The sequence below is a fragment of the Oncorhynchus mykiss genome, chromosome 18 (assembly GCF_057628025.1).
Source record: "Oncorhynchus mykiss isolate SJ-2025 chromosome 18, ASM5762802v1, whole genome shotgun sequence".
NCBI classification, from domain to species: domain Eukaryota; kingdom Metazoa; phylum Chordata; class Actinopteri; order Salmoniformes; family Salmonidae; genus Oncorhynchus; species Oncorhynchus mykiss.
The window spans coordinates 14,127,782-14,145,000 of record NC_143039.1 but is presented as its reverse complement, the minus strand read 5'-3'; the positions used below and the strand labels follow the sequence as shown (position 1 = coordinate 14,145,000).

Here is a 17,219-nt window from a genome sequence, read left to right as displayed (position 1 = left end):
CTTCATATACAGGACATTCTGAAAGGGTTATTATATATATCCTTCATATACAGTACATTCTGAAAGGGTTATTACATATATCCTTCATATACAGTACATTCTGAAAGGGTTATTACATGTCCTTCATATACAGTACATTCTGAAAGGGTTATTATATATATCCTTCATATACAGGACATTCTGAAAGGGTTATTACATGTCCTTCATATACAGTACATTCTGAAAGGGTTATTATATATATCCTTCATATACAGTACATTCTGAAAGGGTTATTATATATATCCTTCATATACAGTACATTCTGAAAGGGTTATTACATATATCCTTCATATACAGTACATTCTGAAAGGGTTATTACATATATATCCTTCATATACAGTACATTCTGAAAGGGTTATTACATGTCCTTCATATACAGTACATTCTGAAAGGGTTATTACATATATCCTTCATATACAGTACATTCTGAAAGGGTTATTATATATATCCTTCATATACAGGACATTCTGAAAGGGTTATTACATATATCCTTCATATACAGTACATTCTGAAAGGGTTATTACATGTCCTTCATATACAGGACATTCTGAAAGGGTTATTACATATATCCTTCATATACAGTACATTCTGAAAGGGTTATTACATATATCCTTCATATACAGTACATTCTGAAAGGGTTATTACATATATCCTTCATATACAGTACATTCTGAAAGGGTTATTATATATGTCCTTCATATACAGGACATTCTGAAAGGGTTATTATATATATCCTTCATATACAGTACATTCTGAAAGGGTTATTACATGTCCTTCATATACAGGACATTCTGAAAGGGTTATTACATATATCCTTCATATACAGTACATTCTGAAAGGGTTATTACATATATCCTTCATATACAGGACATTCTGAAAGGGTTATTACATATATATCCTTCATATACAGTACATTCTGAAAGGGTTATTACATGTCCTTCATATACAGTACATTCTGAAAGGGTTATTACATATATCCTTCATATACAGGACATTCTGAAAGGGTTATTACATATATATCCTTCATATACAGGACATTCTGAAAGGGTTATTACATATATCCTTCATATACAGGACATTCTGAAAGGGTTATTACATATATATCCTTCATATACAGGACATTCTGAAAGGGTTATTACATATATCCTTCATATACAGGACATTCTGAAAGGGTTATTACATATATCCTTCATATACAGTACATTCTGAAAGGGTTATTACATATATCCTTCATATACAGTACATTCTGAAAGGGTTATTACATATATATCCTTCATGTACAGTACATTCTGAAAGGGTTATTACATATATATCCTTCATATACAGGACATTCTGAAAGGGTTATTACATATATATCCTTCATATACAGGACATTCTGAAAGGGTTATTACATATATCCTTCATATACAGTACATTCTGAAAGGGTTATTACATGTCCTTCATATACAGTACATTCTGAAAGGGTTATTATATATATCCTTCATATACAGTACATTCTGAAAGGGTTATTACATATATCCTTCATATACAGTACATTCTGAAAGGGTTATTACATGTCCTTCATATACAGGACATTCTGAAAGGGTTATTACATATATCCTTCATATACAGTACATTCTGAAAGGGTTATTACATGTCCTTCATATACAGTACATTCTGAAAGGGTTATTATATATATCCTTCATATACAGTACATTCTGAAAGGGTTATTACATATATCCTTCATATACAGTACATTCTGAAAGGGTTATTACATGTCCTTCATATACAGGACATTCTGAAAGGGTTATTACATATATCCTTCATATACAGTACATTCTGAAAGGGTTATTATATATATCCTTCATATACAGTACATTCTGAAAGGGTTATTACATGTCCTTCATATACAGTACATTCTGAAAGGGTTATTATATATATATCCTTCATATACAGGATATTCTGAAAGGGTTATTACATATATATCCTTCATATACAGTACATTCTGAAAGGGTTATTACATATATCCTTCATATACAGGACATTCTGAAAGGGTTATTATATATATCCTTCATATACAGGACATTCTGAAAGGGTTATTACATGTCCTTCATATACAGTACATTCTGAAAGGGTTATTATATATATATCCTTCATATACAGGACATTCTGAAAGGGTTATTACATGTCCTTCATATACAGTACATTCTGAAAGGGTTATTATATATATCCTTCATATACAGGACATTCTGAAAGGGTTATTACATATATCCTTCATATACAGTACATTCTGAAAGGGTTATTACATGTCCTTCATATACAGTACATTCTGAAAGGGTTATTATATATATATCCTTCACATACAGTACATTCTGAAAGGGTTATTACATATATATCCTTCATATACAGTACATTCTGAAAGGGTTATTACATATATCCTTCATATACAGGACATTCTGAAAGGGTTATTACATATATCCTTCATATACAGGACATTCTGAAAGGGTTATTACATATATCCTTCATATACAGTACATTCTGAAAGGGTTATTACATATATCCTTCATATACAGTACATTCTGAAAGGGTTATTACATATATCCTTCATATACAGTACATTCTGAAAGGGTTATTATATATATCCTTCATATACAGTACATTCTGAAAGGGTTATTACATGTCATTCATATACAGTACATTCTGAAAGGGTTATTATATATATCCTTCATATACAGGACATTCTGAAAGGGTTATTACATATATATCCTTCATATACAGTACATTCTGAAAGGGTTATTACATATATCCTTCATATACAGGACATTCTGAAAGGGTTATTACATATATCCTTCATATACAGTACATTCTGAAAGGGTTATTACATGTCCTTCATATACAGTACATTCTGAAAGGGTTATTATATATATATCCTTCATATACAGGACATTCTGAAAGGGTTATTACATATATCCTTCATATACAGGACATTCTGAAAGGGTTATTACATGTCCTTCATATACAGTACATTCTGAAAGGGTTATTACATATATCCTTCATATACAGTACATTCTGAAAGGGTTATTACATATATCCTTCATATACAGTACATTCTGAAAGGGTTATTACATGTCCTTCATATACAGGACATTCTGAAAGGGTTATTACATGTCCTTCATATACAGTACATTCTGAAAGGGTTATTACATATATCCTTCATATACAGTACATTCTGAAAGGGTTATTATATATATCCTTCATATACAGTACATTCTGAAAGGGTTATTACATGTCCTTCATATACAGTACATTCTGAAAGGGTTATTACATATGTCCTTCATATACAGTACATTCTGAAAGGGTTATTACACATATATCCTTCATATACAGGACATTCTGAAAGGGTTATTACATATATCCTTCATATACAGTACATTCTGAAAGGGTTATTATATATATCCTTCATATACAGTACATTCTGAAAGGGTTATTACATGTCCTTCATATACAGTACATTCTGAAAGGGTTATTACATATGTCCTTCATATACAGTACATTCTGAAAGGGTTATTATATATATCCTTCATATACAGTACATTCTGAAAGGGTTATTACATATATCCTTCATATACAGGACATTCTGAAAGGGTTATTATATATATCCTTCATATACAGTACATTCTGAAAGGGTTATTACATATATCCTTCATATACAGTACATTCTGAAAGGGTTATTACATATATCCTTCATATACAGGACATTCTGAAAGGGTTATTACATATATCCTTCATATACAGTACATTCTGAAAGGGTTATTACATATATCCTTCATATACAGTACATTCTGAAAGGGTTATTACATATATCCTTCATATACAGGACATTCTGAAAGGGTTATTATATATATCCTTCATATACAGTACATTCTGAAAGGGTTATTACATATATCCTTCATATACAGTACATTCTGAAAGGGTTATTATATATATCCTTCATATACAGGACATTCTGAAAGGGTTATTACATATATCCTTCATATACAGTACATTCTGAAAGGGTTATTATATATATCCTTCATATACAGTACATTCTGAAAGGGTTATTACATATATCCTTCATATACAGGACATTCTGAAAGGGTTATTATATATATCCTTCATATACAGTACATTCTGAAAGGGTTATTACATATATCCTTCATATACAGTACATTCTGAAAGGGTTATTACATATATCCTTCATATACAGGACATTCTGAAAGGGTTATTACATATATCCTTCATATACAGTACATTCTGAAAGGGTTATTACATATATCCTTCATATACAGTACATTCTGAAAGGGTTATTACATATATCCTTCATATACAGGACATTCTGAAAGGGTTATTATATATATCCTTCATATACAGTACATTCTGAAAGGGTTATTACATATATCCTTCATATACAGTACATTCTGAAAGGGTTATTATATATATCCTTCATATACAGGACATTCTGAAAGGGTTATTACATATATCCTTCATATACAGTACATTCTGAAAGGGTTATTACATGTATCCTTCATATACAGGACATTCTGAAAATATTCAGACCCCTTGACTTGTTTCACATTTTGTTATGTTACAACCTTATTCTAAAATGGATGAAAAATGTTTTTGCCTCATCAATCTACACACAATACCCCATAATGACATCACAATACCCCATAATGACATCACAATACCCCATAATGACATCACAATACCCCATAATGACAAAGCAAAAACTGTTTAAAAAAGAAGACGTTTTTAGAAAAAAAACTCAAACGCAAATATCACATTTCCATAAGTATTCAGACTCTTTATTCAGTTCTTTGTTGAAGCACCTTTGGCAGCGATTACAGCCTTGAGTCTTCTGGGGATGACGCTACAAACATGGCACACCTGTATTTGGGGAGTTTCTCCCATTCTTCCCTGCAGATCCTCTCAAGCTCTTACAGGTTGGATGGGGAGCATCGTACCACAGCTATTTTCAGGATTCCCCAGAGATGTTAGATCGGGTTCAAGTCCAGGCTCTGGCTGGGCCATTCAATGACATTCAGAGGCTTGCCCCGAAGCCACTCCTGCATTGTCTTGTCTGTGTGCTTAGGGTTGTTGTCCTGTTGGAAGGTGAACCTTCGCCCCCAGTCTGAGGTCCTGAGCGCTCTGGAGCAGGTTTCCATCATGGATCTCTCTGTGCTTTGCGCCGTTCATCTTTCCTTCGATCCTGACTAGTCTCTCAGCTGCTGCCACTGAAAAACATCCCCACAGCCTGATACTACCACCACCATGCTTCACCGTAGGGATGGGGCCAGGTTTCCTCCAGACATGATGCTACCACCACCATGCTTCACCGTAGGGATGGGGCCAGGTTTCCTCCAGACATGATGCTAGCGAGCGAGCTGTCATGTGCCTTTTACTGAGAAGTGCCTTCCGTCTGGCCACTCTACCATAAAGTCCTGATTGGTGGAGTGTTGCAGAGATGGTTGTCCTTCTGGAAGGGTCTCCCACCTCCACAGAGGAACTCTGGAGCGCTGTCATAGTGACCTTCGGGTTCTTGGTCACCTCCCTGACCAAGGCCCTTCTCCCCCGATTGCTCAGTTTGACTGAGCAGCCAGCTCTAGGAAGAGTCTTGGTGGTTCCAAACTTCTTCCATTTAAGAATGATGGAGGCCACTGTGTTCTTGGGGCCCTTCAATGCTGCAGACATTTTTTGGTACCCTTCCCCAGATCTGTGCTTCGGCACAATCCTATCTGAGCTCCATTGATAATTCCTTCGACCTCATGGCTTGGTTTTAGCTCCAACATGCACTGTCAACAGTGGGACCTTATATAGACAGGTGTGTGCCTTTCCAAATCATGTCCAATCAATTGAATTTACCACAGGTGGACTCCAATCAAGTTGTAGAAACATCTCTAGGATGATCAATGTTAACAAGATGCACCTGAGCTCAATTTCCAGTCTCATAGCAAAAGGTCTGAATACCTATGTAAATAAGATATTTCAGTTTATTTGTAATAAATTTGCAAACATTTCTAAAAACCTGTTGTGTGTCGATATTAGGAAAAAATTGAATTGAATGCATTTTAGAATAAGTCTAACTTAACAAAATGTGGAAAAGGTTAAGGGGTCTGAATACTTTACGAAGGCCCTGTACATAATGTTTTCTATATTCTATACAGTTGAAGTTGGAAGTTTACATACACTTAGGTTGGAGTCATTAAAAGTCATTTTTCAACCACAAATTTCTTGTTAACAAACTATAGTTTTGGCAAGTCGGTTAGGACATCTACTTTGTGCATGACAAGTAATTTTTCCAACAATTGTTTACAGACAGATTATTTCACTTATAATTCACTGTATCACAATTCCAGTGGGTCAGAAGTTTACATACACTAAGTTGACTGTGCCTTTAAACAGCTTGGAAAATTCCAGAAAATTGTCATGGCTTTCGAAGCTTCTGATAGGCTAATTTACATTATTTGAGTCAATTGGAGGTTTACCTGTAGATGTATTTCAAGGCCTACCTTCCAACTCAGTGTCTCTTTGCCTGACATAATGGGAAAATCCCCCAAAAATCAGCCAAGACCTCAGAAAAACAATTGTAGACCTCCACAAGTCTGGTTCATCCTTGGGAGCAATTTCCAAACACCTGAAGGTACCACGTTCAGGAAACAAGTACAAAGGTATCTATATCCACAGTAAAACGAGTCCTATATCGACATAACCTGAAAGGCCGCTCAACAAGGAAGAAGCCGCTGCTCCAAAACGGCCATAAAAAAGCCAGACTACGGTTTGAAACTGCACACGGGGGCAAAGATCGTACTTTTTGGAGAAATGTCCTCTGATCTGATGAAACAAAAATAGAACTGTTTGGCCATAATGACCATTGTTATGTTTGAAGGAAAAAGGGGAGGTTTGCAAGCTGAAGAACACCATCCCAACTGTGAATCACGGGGGTGGCATCATCATGTTGTGGGGCGCTTTGCTGCAGGAGGGACTGGTGCACTTCACTAAATAGATGGCATCATGAGGAAAGCAAATTATGTGGATATATTGAAGCAATATCTCAAGACATCAGTCAGGAAGTTAAAACTTGGTCGCAAATGGGTCTTCCAAATGGACAATGACCCCAAGCGTACTTCCAAAGTTGTGGCAAAATGGCTTAAGGACAACAAAGTCAAGGTATTGGAGTGGCCATCACAAAGCCCTGACCTCAATCCTACCTGAAACGTTTGACCCAAGTTAAACAATTTAAAGGCAATGCTACCAAATACTAATTGAGTGTATGTAAACTTCTGACCCACTGGGAATGTGAAAGAAATTAAAAACTGAAATAAATCATTCTCTCTACTATTATTCTGGCATTTCACATTCTTAAAATAGTGGTGATCCTAACTGACCTAAGACAGGGAATTTTTACTAGGATTAAATGTCAGGAATTGTGAAACAGAGTTTTTAAATGTATGTAAACTTCCGACTTTAACTGTACACAAGTGATATACAGTGCCTTGCGAAAGTATTCGGCCCCCTTGAACTTTGCGACCTTTTGCCACATTTCCGGCTTCAAACATAAAGATATAAAACTGTATTTTTTTGTGAAGAATCAACAACAAGTGGGACACAATCATGAAGTGGAACGACATTTATTGGATATTTCATACTTTTTTAACAAATCAAAAACTGAAAAATTGGGCGTGCAAAATTATTCAGCCCCTTTACTTTCAGTGCAGCAAACTCTCTCCAGAAGTTCAGTGAGGATCTCTGAATGATCCAATGTTGACCTAAATGACTAATGATGATAAATACAATCCACCTGTGTGTAATCAAGTCTCCGTATAAATGCACCTGCACTGTGATAGTCTCAGAGGTCCGTTAAAAGCGCAGAGAGCATCATGAAGAACAAGGAAAACACCAGGCAGGACCGAGATACTGTTGTGAAGAAGTTTAAAGCTGGATTTGGATACAAAATATTTCCCAAGCTTTAAACATCCCAAGAAGCACTGTGCAAGCGATAATATTGAAATGGAAGGAGTATCAGACCACTGCAAATCTACCAAGACCTGGCCGTCCCTCTAAACTTTCAGCTCATACAAGGAGAAGACTGATCAGAGATGCAGCCAAGAGGCCCATGATCACTCTGGATGAACTGCAGAGATCTACAGCTGAGGTGGGAGACTCTGTCCATAGGACAACAATCAGTCGTATATTGCACAAATCTGGCCTTTATGGAAGAGTGGCAAGAAGAAAGCCATTTCTTAAAGATATCCATAAATAGTGTTCTTTGAAGTTTGCCACAAGCCACCTGAGAGACACACCAAACATGTGGAAGAAGGTGCTCTGGTCAGATGAAACCAAAATGTAACTTTTTGGCAACAATGCAAAATGTTATGTTTGGCGTAAAAGCCACACAGCCCCATCACCCTGAACACACCATCCCCACTGTCAAACATGGTGGTGGCAGCATCATGGTTTGGGCCTGCTTTTCTTCAGCAGGGACAGGGAAGATGGTTAAAATTGATGGGAAGATGGATGGAGCCAAATACAGGACCATTCTGGAAGAAAACCTGATGGAGTCTGCAAAAGACCTGAGACTGGGACGGAGATTTGTCTTCCAACAAGACAATGATCCAAAACATAAAGCAAAATCTACAATGGAATGGTTCAAAAATAAACATATCCAGGTGTTAGAATGGCCAAGTCAAAGTCCAGACCTGAATCCAATCGAGAATCTGTGGAAAGAACTGAAAACTGCTGTTCACAAATGCTCTCCATCCAACCTCACTGAGCTCGAGCTGTTTTGCAAGGAGGAATGGGAAAACATTTCAGTCTCTCGATGTGCAAAACTGATAGAGACATACCCCAAGTGACTTACAGCTGTAATCGCAGCAAAAGGTGGCGCTACAAAGTATTAACTTAAGGGGGCTGAATAATTTTGCACGCCCAATTTTTCAGTTTTTGATTTGTTAAAAAAGTTTGAAATATCCAATAAATGTCGTTCCATTTCATGATTGTGTCCCACTTGTTGTTGATTCTTCACAAAAAAATACAGTTTTATATCTTTATGTTTGAAGCCTGAAATGTGGCAAAAGGTCGCAAAGTTCAAGGGTGCCGAATACTTACGCAAGGCACTGTATAGTTAGTTATGTGTCTCTCCTTGTCCCTGTAGTTCCTAGTGTGTGTCGGGATGATCCTGTGGAACTTCGTAGTGAAGCAGGAGGACATCTTGGGACAGGTGTTGACATTCACACTGCTCTATGGGTCACTCTACAGCACATATGTCTGGACTGGTATGTACCATGTGTCTGGACTGGTATGTATGTGTGTGTCTGGACTGGTATGTACCGTGTGTCGGGACTGGTATGTACCGCGTGTGTGTCTGGACTGGTATGTACCACGTGTCTGGACTGGTATGTACCGCGTGTCTGGACTGGTATGTACCGCGTGTCTGGACTGGTATGTACCATGTGTCTGGACTGGTATGTACCGCGTGTCTGGACTGGTATGTACCGCGTGTCTGGACTGGTATGTACCGCATGTCTGGACTGGTATGTACCGCGTGTCTGGACTGGTATGTACCGCGTGTCTGGACTGGTATGTACCGCGTGTCTGGACTGGTATGTACCGCGTGTCTGGACTGGTATGTACCGCGTGTCTGGACCGGTATGTACCGCGTGTCTGGACCGGTATGTACCGCGTGTCTTGACCGGTATGTACCGCGTGTCTGGACCGGTATGTACCGCATGTCTGGACCGGTATGTACCGCGTGTCTGGACCAGTATGTACCGCGTGTGTGTCTGGACCGGTATGTACCGCGTGTGTGTGTGTGTGTGTGTCTGGACCGGTATGTACCGCGTGTGTGTGTCTGGACTTGTGTGTACCGTGAGTGTCTGGACTGGTATGTACCGCGTGAGTGTCTGGACTGGTATGTGCGTGTCTGGACTGGTATGTACCGCGTGTCTGGACTGGTATGTACCGCGTGTGTGCGTGTCTGGACTGGTATGTTCCGCGTGTGAGTCTGGACTGGTATGTACCGCGTGTGTGTCTGGACTGGTATGTACCGCGTGTGTGTCTGGACTGGTATGTTCCGCGTGTGTGTCTGGACTGGTATGTACCGCGTGTGTGTCTGGACTGGATATGTTGTACTGTATCTGTGGAATAACCCTGAGTTGGTTCTGTCTGGCTCTTACTATAGGTCTCATTCCTCTCTGTTTGGTTCTGACCAAGAAGGACAATTTGCTGAGGATTCCACCTTGGGTCTTCATGGTCTTTGGCTGGGGGTACGTCCTGTGTGTGTGTGTGTGTGTGTGTGTGTGTGTGTGTGAAACAGTGTATTGTATGTTTGTGTTCCTCAAACTTAACCTTACAGTGTTGTTCTCTTCCACAGCATACCGTTCCTCATCCTTGGAGGTCTGCTCCTGGCAGGAGAGAGGATGCCTGATATTATAGACTCTGCCTTCTTCTATGGCAGGGCTCAGGTGAGAGGATGCCTGATACTATAGACTCTGTCTTCCTCTATGGCAGGGCTCAGGTGAGAGGATGCCTGATACTATAGACTCTGTCTTCCTCTATGGCAGGGCTCAGGAAAGAGGATGCCTGATACTATAGACTCTGTCTTCCTCTGGCAGGGCTCAGGAAAGAGGATGCCTGATACTATAGACTCTGTCTTCCTCTATGGCAGGGCTCAGGAAAGGTGCCACCTGGGATTTTAGTTTACTGGAATACAGATCCACTGTATAGTTCTCCCTGAGTTGACTACACTTTACAGATCACATAGATCTGGAGCCAGTCCTAAAGGTTTTACACATCACATAGATCTGGAGCTAGTCCTAAAGGTTTACCTCTCTCTCTCTTTCCCCTCTCTCAGATCATCAGTACTGCAGTAGTAGTTTCCTGCAGCATCTTGGTAGGTGGTTTCTCTCTGATGGGTCTCAGCCAGGGCACCAAGGAGAACCAGAACTACCAAGCCCTGGAGAGAGCCTCCAACACAGGTACTATAGAGGACCTGAGGCCCCCTGGACACCAGGAGGACCAGAACTGCCAAGCCCTGGAGAGAGCCTCCAACACAGGTACTATAGAGGACATGAGGCCCCCTGGACGCCAGGAGGACCAGAACTGCCAAGCCCTGGAGAGAGCCTCCAACACAGGTACTATAGAGGACCTGAGGCCCCCTGGACACCAGGAGGACCAGAACTTCCAAGCCCTGGAGAGAGCCTCCAACACAGGTACTATAGATGACCTGAGGCCCCCTGGACACCAGGAGGAGCCCTCAGCACCAGAGACCAGCAACAACAGTGGTAGCTCACTAGACACATTATTGTTTTTTCTAGTTCTGTAAACTTGGGTGCATTGGTTTACTGGGGATTTTGTGTTGAACTTCGTATGTAAAACCTTAAATTGCCAACCTAAACATATTGTTAAAAACCATGAGTAGCTTGATATAACTCAGAACTGTGTCTGTGTGTTGTTGTTGTGTTCCACCCAGACTGTTGTAGCTGTACACAGCCCGTGCCCGACATGATCAACGCCGCCACCAGGAACGACACTCCCACGTCTCTAACAGGTACAGGAACACAACGTTGTGTTCTAGGTTTATGGGCTGATACCTCGGGCCGTGCTGACCTGTTGTGTCCACTGTGGCTTGTGTTGACTGTGATGCTGTTGCAAAACGTTTTGCTACGGTGTGCACTAATGAATACAACCCTGTTGACTTGTTGTACTGTACCCTCCAGGCCAGTGTGGGGCGCTGTGTGAAACCCAGCAGCAGCAGTGTAGTCCAACGGTCCAGGATGACAGACAGCTGGTCAGACACGTCCTGTTGTGTCTACTCCTCATAGTTTCCCTGCTGGCTGTGAGTGTTATCTACGGTTCTGTTCTACTCTATTCTGTTCTGCTCTGTTCTATTCTGTTCTACTCTACTCTGTTCTGCTCTGTTCTATTCTGTTCTACTCTACTCTGTTCTGCTCTGTTCTATTCTGTTCTACTCTACTCTGTTCTACTCTACTCTATTCTGTTCTACTCTACTCTGTTCTATTCTGTTCTACTCTATTCTGTTCTACTCTATTCTGTTCTACTCTGCTCTGTTCTATTATGTTCTATTCTGTTCTAATCTACTCTATTCTGTTCTATTCTGTTCTACTCTATGTTCTACTCTGTTCTATTCTGTTCTACTCTATTCTGTTCTATTCTGTTCTGCTCTGTTCAATTCAATTCTGATCTGTTCAATTCTGTTCTACTGTTCTATTATTTTATTGCTTGGCCATGTCCCCTTTCTCTACCTACCCTTGTCCCTGAAGTGTGCACTAGTTCACTCCAATCTCGAACCTCTTCCCTGAATCGGCACTTGTTAACTCTGAAGTATGCGCTTTTCATTCCCCCTCTCGCATGTCTTTCAGAACCTGTCCAGTTGTCTATGGTGGTTGTTCAACCAGGACCCTGGTAGACTGTACCTGGAGCTGCAGTTCTTCTGTGCTGTGGCCAACTATGGACAGGTACGCTCTCCTGTCTATTAGATCATAGAGTATAGAAAGGGATTTTACTGTTGCTTACTTTACCTCTCATGTTTCTCAGGGCTTCATTTCGTTTGGTATCTTTGGCCTGGACAGGCATCTGATCATTCTGCCATTCAAGAAGAGGTGAGCTAGGAACTAGGTACTTACTTCAGAGAGCATCGTTGTATTGTCCCGACATCAGCACCTCCTCCTGTATGTTGTATTGTCCCGACATCAGCACCTCCTCCTGTATGTTGTATTGTCCCGACATCAGCACCTCCTCCTGTATGTTGTATTGTCCCAACATCAGCACCTCCTCCTGTATGTTGTATTGTCCCAACATCAGCACCTCCTCCTGTATGTTGTATTGTCCCGACATCAGCACCTCCTCCTGTATGTTGTATTGTCCCGACATCAGCACCTCCTCCTGTATGTTGTATTGTCCCGACATCAGCACCTCCTCCTGTATGTTGTATTGTCCCGACATCAGCACCTCCTCCTGTATGTTGTATTGTCCCGACATCAGCACCTCCTCCTGTATGTTGTATTGTCCCGACATCAGCACCTCCTCCTGTATGTTGTATTGTCCCAACATCAGCACCTCCTCCTGTATGTTGTATTGTCCCGACATCAGCACCTCCTCCTGTATGTTGTATTGTCCCAACATCAGCACCTCCTCCTGTATGTTGTATTGTCCCAACATCAGCACCTCCTCCTGTATGTTGTATTGTCCCGACATCAGCACCTCCTCCTGTATGTTGTATTGTCCCGACATCAGCACCTCCTCCTGTATGTTGTATTGTCCCGACATCAGCACCTCCTCCTGTATGTTGTATTGTCCCAACATCAGCACCTCCTCCTGTATGTTGTATTGTCCCGACATCAGCACCTCCTCCTGTATGTTGTATTGTCCCGACATCAGCACCTCCTCCTGTATGTTGTATTGTCCCAACATCAGCACCTCCTCCTGTATGTTGTATTGTCCCAACATCAGCACCTCCTCCTGTATGTTGTATTGTCCCAACATCAGCACCTCCTCCTGTATGTTGTATTGCCCCAACATCAGCACCTCCTCCTGTATGTTGTATTGCCCCGACATCAGCACCTCCTCCTGTATGTTGTATTGTTCCGACATCAGCACCTCCTCCTGTATGTTGTATTGTCCCAACATCAGCACCTCCTCCTGTATGTTGTATTGTCCCAACATCAGCACCTCCTCCTGTATGTTGTATTGCCCCAACATCAGCACCTCCTCCTGTATGTTGTATTGCCCCAACATCACCACCTCCTCCTGTATGTTGTATTGTCCCAAATTCAGCACAGGGCCTGATCTAAGTCAGACTTGCCTGAGCCAGGTAGTGTGGCTGTAGAAGATGTGGTTGTTCTGCCCTCTAAGGGGCCTGTGTGTGTCCTGTCCCCCAGGTTAGTGAGCCTATGGCAGGGCAGGGAGAGTGAGGAGGAGCCCCCCTCTGTGGTTCCAGAGGAGATCAGGCTGACCTGCACTCAGTTTGTCCTCTATCATAAAGACCAGTGTGTTCAGGACATAGTGCCCATCAGAAGGTAGGCCACAACATAAACATCAATTATCATTTATTTGTAGCATGATTTCACTCCCAGGACACGTCTGATTGGTGCAGAATCAAAGCTCTAGAATCTATATTAAAACCGTTGACTTGGGTCTCTCGAGTGTCACAGCTGTGTAAGACACTCTATCACAGTGCTAGCTGCGTCACTACAGATCCTGGTTCGATCCCAGGCTGTGTAGCAGCCGGCCGCGACCGGGAGACCCATGTGGCGGCGCACAATTGGCCCAGCGTCGTCCGGGTTAGGGGAGGGTTTGGTCGGCCCGGGATGTCCTTGTCCCATCGTGCTCTAGTGACTCCTGCGGCGGGCCGGGGGCGTAGTGCACGCTGACACGGTCGCCAGTTGTACGGTGTTTGCTCCGACACATTGGTGCGGCTGGCTTCCGGGTTAAGCGAGCAGTGTGTCAAGAAGCAGTGCGGCTTGGCAGGGTTGTCTTTCACCTCTCCAGAGTCCGTACGAGAGTTGCAGCGATGGGACAAGACTGTAACTACCAATTTGGATATCACAAAATATGAGACGAAAAAGGGAGTAAAATGATAAAAATAAAAAATAAATACATAAAAAACAGAAAGGGTTGACTGTTAAATGCTACTGCGTGTTCAGATCTAGTAATCCATAAACTAGCATGTTACCTACGAGTTGAACTCGTTCCCTACTAACATCCTCTCTATGCATGGCCTAGGATTTTACCCCAGATAATATCTTGCATGTTTCTACCCCTAATCCTGTTTTTTAAAATGCATTATTGCATTGTACACTCTGTGAACGGACTGAACCTACCACAGTCTTCTTCGTTGGTAATGCATTATTGTACACTCTGTGAACGGACTGAACCTACCACAGTCTTCTTCGTTGGTAATGCATTATTGTACACTCTGTGAACGGACTGAACCTACCACAGTCTTCTTCGTTGGTAATGCATTATTGTACACTCTGTGAACGGACTGAACCTACCACAGTCTTCTTCGTTGGTAATGCATTATTGTACACTCTGTGAACGGACTGAACCTACCACAGTCTTCTTCGTTGGTAATGCATTATTGTACACTCTGTGAACGGACTGAACCTACCACAGTCTTCTTCGTTGGTAATGCATTATTGTACACTCTGTGAACGGACTGAACCAACCACAGTCTTCTTCGTTGGTAATGCATTATTGTACACTCTGTGAACGGACTGAACCTACCACAGTCTTCTTCGTTGGTAATGCATTATTGTACACTCTGTGAACGGACTAAACCTACCACAGTCGTCTTCGCTGGTAATGCATTCTGGTTTTGGAGTGGTACACAATCCTGGTAGCTACTTTTCACCTTCTTGACTTCCTGTTTCTCTTACGGAACTCTCATCCTCACTAGCACTCCTTTTCTCTCTCTCCGTTCTCCTTTCTCCTCTTCCTTCATATCTCCACCCCCTAGTGCTTCTGGGGAAAGCCTGAACAACGGGACAGTAGCTGAATCCTTCCTTTGATATGCAGGTGTGAGGGAGACAGGGTTCAGAAGAGGGAGCGCTCCAGGGAGAGACCTGGTCAGGGGACTTATCCTCCATCCCAGGCCCAGACTCAGGCCACTTTCCTGGGCAGTGATCTGGTGGACTGGCTGGTGAGGGTGGGTCTGGCCCGGGACAGGGGGGAAGCCCAGCTCTATGGGGCTCAGCTCCAGCAAGGAGGGATACTGCAACACCTCACACACCAGTTTGGCTTCAGGGACGACACCCTCCTACACTACCGCTTCACTGAGAGGAGCTGGACGCCACCGATGGAGAGGAACAGCATATTGCCTCCTGTGGCCATGTAATGTTCCCAGAGAGAGAGGGAGGGAGGAGGAGGGGGGGGATTACTATTCAGCATTATGCCTCCTGTGGCCATGTAATGTTCCCAGAGAGGGAGGGAGGAGGAGGGGGGGGGGGGGGGGGGATTACTATTCCGCAGTGTTGTTGTCAAGTCACTAAACCTTGACTCCTAACTCCTAAACCTTGACTCCTAAGTCCTAAACCTTGACTCCTAACTCCTAAACCTTGACTCCTAAGTCCTAAACCTTGACTCCTGAGTCCTAAACCTTGACTCCTAAGTCCTAAACCTTGACTCCTAAGTCATGGATTAGAATATTACAACACTGCTATTCAGTGAGATGAAACGTTCAGATGGAAATATAATGAGATAGACCTGACACCATTTAGCATTCCCATTTCCACATATCAGACAATCATATCTGTTCTGTGTCATACATTTCTATCTGAACATTTCTGTAACGTTTGCACCCTCCTGAATGAACCCAATAAGAAAGAAAGATGGTGGGCTGAGAGTAGTGCACTATGAAGGGAACAGGGCTCTGGTCAAGAGTAGTGCACTATGAAGGGAATAGGGCTCTGGTCAAGAGTAGTGCACTATGAAGGGAACAGGGCTCTGGTCAAGAGTAGTGCACTATGAAGGGAACAGGGCTCTGGTCAATGAAGGGAACAGGGCTCTGGTCAAGAGTAGTGCACTGTGAAGGGAACAGGGCTCTGGTCAAGAGTAGTGCACTATGAAGGGAACAGGGCTCTGGTCAATGAAGGGAACAGGGCTCTGGTCAAGAGTAGTGCACTATGAAGGGAACAGGGCTCTGGTCAAGAGTAGTGCACTATGAAGGGAACAGGGCTCTGGTCAAGAGTAGTGCACTGTGAAGGGAACAGGGCTCTGGTCAAGAGTAGTGCACTATGAAGGGAATAGGGCTCTGGTCAAGAGTAGTGCACTATGAAGGGAACAGGGCTCTGGTCAAGAGTAGTGCACTATGAAGGGAACAGGGCTCTGGTCAATGAAGGGAATAGGGCTCTGGTCAAGAGTAGTGCACTGTGAAGGGAACAGGGCTCTGGTCAATGAAGGGAATAGTGTGCTATTTGAGTGGCCGGTGTGTGCATCCTGAGTCAGCTACTATCCCAGCTGAACCAATCAAATCCACAACCTCAACCAGCTCCGGTATCACAGAGAGACTTCTTTGCGTGACATAGAGAAGTCTGCAGTGACTGAGATGTTGCACTGAGACCATTCAGCTATTTCAAATGCAACTGAACTGACGTGTTGTTTTGTAAGACTACTGTAATACTGTACTACTGTACTACTGTAATACT

At 42.1% G+C, this 17,219-nt stretch overlaps 1 protein-coding gene across 10 annotated transcripts in view; it reads left to right on the top strand.

Annotated features, from left to right (window-relative positions):
* The window catches only part of LOC110496972 (lysosomal cholesterol signaling protein), a 27,848-nt gene extending 11,446 nt beyond the window's left edge, over positions 1-16,402 (top strand). For 4 of the 10 annotated variants that reach the window (XM_090207216.1, XM_090207213.1, XM_090207215.1 and 1 more), the window contains 10 exons: positions 9,209-9,329; positions 10,235-10,319; positions 10,427-10,517; positions 10,907-11,336; positions 11,525-11,602; positions 11,772-11,890; positions 12,435-12,530; positions 12,610-12,674; positions 13,953-14,090; positions 15,592-16,402. In XM_090207216.1, the coding sequence (XP_090063342.1) occupies positions 9,209-9,329; positions 10,235-10,319; positions 10,427-10,517; positions 10,907-11,336; positions 11,525-11,602; positions 11,772-11,890; positions 12,435-12,530; positions 12,610-12,674; positions 13,953-14,090; positions 15,592-15,910 (1,542 nt within the window). In that variant the 3' untranslated portion in view covers positions 15,911-16,402. Of the gene's footprint in view, positions 1-9,208; positions 9,330-10,234; positions 10,320-10,426; positions 10,518-10,906; positions 11,337-11,524; positions 11,603-11,771; positions 11,891-12,434; positions 12,531-12,609; positions 12,691-13,952; positions 14,091-15,532 lie in introns of all 10 variants that reach the window. The other 6 variants (XR_016488272.1, XM_090207218.1, XM_090207214.1 and 3 more) reach the window with 6 other exon arrangements.
* Positions 16,403-17,219: the final 817 nt, after the last annotated feature.